Raw genomic sequence first — 3278 nt, 5'->3', positions numbered from 1 at the left:
GATTACTCTGGAAGCACTTCTGAATCACCTTACAGATCAAACAGAGTGAGTGCTTGGAGCAATCATGTTGTCATTTTCCATGCTGCTCATCTCCTGACCATTAGACATTTTACAGAAACACAATGAAGCTAAAACTTTGTCCAGAAGGCTTTTTCGAATCAGCAAATACAAAATGGTGTCTGCAAGAGGACTCATGTAAATACCAATAGTACCCACAGTCTGAAGAGTCAAACTGTCGTCTACCAGGAACAAAATGATGATGGGCAAGAAAAGTATTATGTAAATAAGCAGCACTGCAACCAGAATCGCTACAATTCTTCTTTTCTCATCAGCAGGAACTCTGTGAGCTCCAGACAGAGCTTTGATGGTTCCAAACAAGAAGAAAATGAACAAGGGGAAGGGAAGGAGGAAAATAAATGTCAAGATGTATCCATATATCTCCATGTATGGATTGAATTGAATAGCTAGCAATAAAGGAAGAGGAAGGACCCAGACCACAATGCAGACCACAACAGATGTTTTCCTGTTTCTCCTGAATTTGTACCAAACTGCTTTGGCAATGACCAGATACCTGAAATAAAAGATCAACTTATTTAGTGTTTGGAGGCAGGTGAAGAACAGACATGCTAATGGTGTGAGGTAGAAATGTAAAATACAGAGAAACATAATCACCTTTCTACTGAGATGCACATCATGAATCCCACACTGACTAATATTCCATATATACAGAAGAAACCAGGGATGACATCATCCATAGACAAACTCATAGGAATTCTGCTGCAGAGCTGAACGAGATCAGAAATGAAAAGGTTGATGATGTAGACTGGAGATCCCTGATCCTTTCTCAGCTGCAGGACAGAAAACAGGAAACAGTCAAACAGGAATGTTCGTAACATGTGGGATGATTCCGGTTCCACAAATGCTTTTAAATGCTTTTAAATGGAAAAGCAATATGTCAAATAACAATTTCTTTAAATACCACTGTACTCACCTGCAAAAAAACTGCAGTTATGAGCATCAGAGTCAAAGGAAGTCCAATCCCAATGGTGATGAAATTTATCCAGTCTAAGAATCCACTGTAACCACCAGAGTTCTCATCAGTGTTGTTTCTTCTCTCGCTGTCGCTGAAGATCATGTTGCTGGAGTTGTAATGATTTTCCCATGATGTCCAGTTGATGTGGAAAACTTTCATTCCTCAGTGTGGAAGCTGATTTTTGAATGCAGAGTGACTATAAACATAAACAATGATGGTTTCATTCCATTTAAACAGTTAAAGGTTTTGCATGTGTGTACAAATCTTGAATGGAATATAAAAACGTCCTCTATATTCTGTCAAGTTAAGGGCTGTAATATAGATTGTTTAGTTTAGGTTGGCCAGATTCAGTTTGAATGCTTTGGTATCACAGTAGATGTTAGCTGTTACTGTGGGTCAGGGTCACAATGATTTAATCAACTGTTAACAGATTGGAGATATTTTTAGCTACCATCCACATCAAAATCCTGTCTCGGGTTTCTCCATAGAAAGTAAATAGTTTCAAAGACAACACTCACGGTTTGAGGTTTTTCCTGCAAGTTGATGATTTTTCATCCAATAGGTAACCATGAAAGTCCTTACAGGTCATGTGCTTCAAGTTGTGTCAAGTGCAGGAAATCTGCTTCAATCAATATGTTAGACATTTATCTTCAGGGATCTGCAGTGGATTTGCATTAGTAAAACCAAATGTTCACTGTCTGTATATGCAGCAGATCTGAATGAAAATCCACAGTATTGAACTGTTCTAAGAACTGGACATCTTCATCACTGTTCATTGTCTCAATAAATGTCCTTCGACTGATGAAAGCACATGAAATTCCCATTTCAGTCAAGCACAAAACAATGTTCACGCAGTATAAAAAAGAGATAAAATAATACATTTCAGCCTGTAACCGTTAAACCTTAAAAATATGAGTCATTTGCTCTCAGGAGCTTGATTTCCATCATCTCAACAGCAGAATGACAAGAAAACAAACATAACTCTTAAATGTGCAATGTCATTAGCAATAATAATCTTATGAGTGCATAACTTACATTTTGTTTGTCCAAAGCTAGTTAGATTTATGCAGCCACCGAGATTCTTTAACACGCTCTCACATTCATCTATGGACAGGGAACTACTGTTCTGAGATCAAATCCTGGTTGATTTATGTAGCATTAATTGATTTGAAGAAACTGAGCGCTCTTAAGGCTGTAGGGTAAATTATCTCTTATTATGTTGGTTGTAATGTAATTTCCCAAGAAGAAACCATTTAGGAGGAAATCTTATAATTAAGTAACGGCTCCTAGGATCTAATGGGTTGTGATGATGTAAGACTGAAAAAAAACTGCTAAGTGCATAAAGATAATTGTGGGTTTTTAAAGTAACATGTGGAACACTTTGGCCATGTGATGATGCTACATGCTGCACCAAAAATCACAGCCATCATGGATGCACCTCAAATTGAAAATGTTAGCCAGCTGAGATTTTCTTTTCTGGGATTGTTGAACAGTGATGGACATTTTATTCCCAACTTGGTGACTCTACTGAAATCAGTGCATGACATGTCACACAGAAGTGGAGAGTTTGTGAAAGGTGTAAGAGAAGCTGATGCCACAAGAGTCTCTGACTCACTTCAATTCACCAGTACTTGCCACACTTCCCAGTTTGCGTTTCCTTTGGCTATGGTAGCTTGAGGAACAAAGCAGCCTGATAAATTTGACTGGTAGCCAATTAGAAAGAAGAGTTTGACATTTCAATAAATTATTTTAGCTTATATTTTAAAATACCAAATATTTAAAAATATACCACATTTTATAGTAAAAATATACAACTAAACATTTATTATAAGATATTTTTAATTCTTATTATTTTTTGCATTTTCTTCTCATCTTCCAACTTTCTGAGGGTCCTCTACCGCCCCCTGGTGGCCTCAAATTTGAGAATTACTGCATTAGACCACCATGGGAGCCAGACTTTGTGAGCTAACCCAAAAGAACTCACCGCAGTACTTCTGTGATAACGGGCTTAGGGAAATAAGTTTTGAGGAGAGAGACATGAAGTTCTGCTTTCAAAATAAAAATGTAAGCAAAAGTATTAAAAGTTTTGAGAATAAAAGGTATGAAATCCTGCTTTAGTTAAGGATTTGGTTTTGATCAATAAAAAAGAGTAATTAGTTAGTTACTTACCGAGTGGATATCAAAAAACTTTTACTCAAAACTTTCAGGATATTTTATTTGAAAATAGATAACTCAAAATGCTGTT

General features: G+C 36.7%; 1 protein-coding gene across 1 annotated transcript; it reads right to left on the bottom strand.

The window, feature by feature from the left end:
- Window positions 1-1135, bottom strand: LOC116713389 (G-protein coupled receptor 4-like). Its single transcript, XM_032553531.1, has 3 exons — window positions 992-1135; window positions 673-848; window positions 1-571 (listed from the first exon to the last, which is right to left on the bottom strand). The coding sequence occupies exons 1-3, from the start codon at window positions 1133-1135 to the stop codon at window positions 37-39; spliced, it is 855 nt and encodes a 284-aa protein (XP_032409422.1). The 3' UTR covers window positions 1-36.
- Window positions 1136-3278: the final 2143 nt, after the last annotated feature.

This window comes from Xiphophorus hellerii, chromosome 22, assembly GCF_003331165.1.
Source record: "Xiphophorus hellerii strain 12219 chromosome 22, Xiphophorus_hellerii-4.1, whole genome shotgun sequence".
Classification (NCBI taxonomy): Eukaryota; Metazoa; Chordata; class Actinopteri; order Cyprinodontiformes; family Poeciliidae; genus Xiphophorus; species Xiphophorus hellerii.
The sequence above is the reverse complement of the archived record's forward strand: the minus strand, read 5'-3'. Positions and strand labels throughout refer to the sequence as shown.

Coding starts and splice junctions, on each gene's coding strand:
- LOC116713389 (XM_032553531.1), bottom strand. CDS start 1,135: ATGATCTTCAGCGACAGCGAGAGAAGAAACAACACTGATGAGAACTCT. Junction 849..991: donor TAACTGCAGTTTTTTTGCAG/GTGAGTACAGTG, acceptor TCTGTCCTGCAG/CTGAGAAAGGATCAGGGATC. Junction 572..672: donor ATGTGCATCTCAGTAGAAAG/GTGATTATGTTT, acceptor CTTTTATTTCAG/GTATCTGGTCATTGCCAAAG.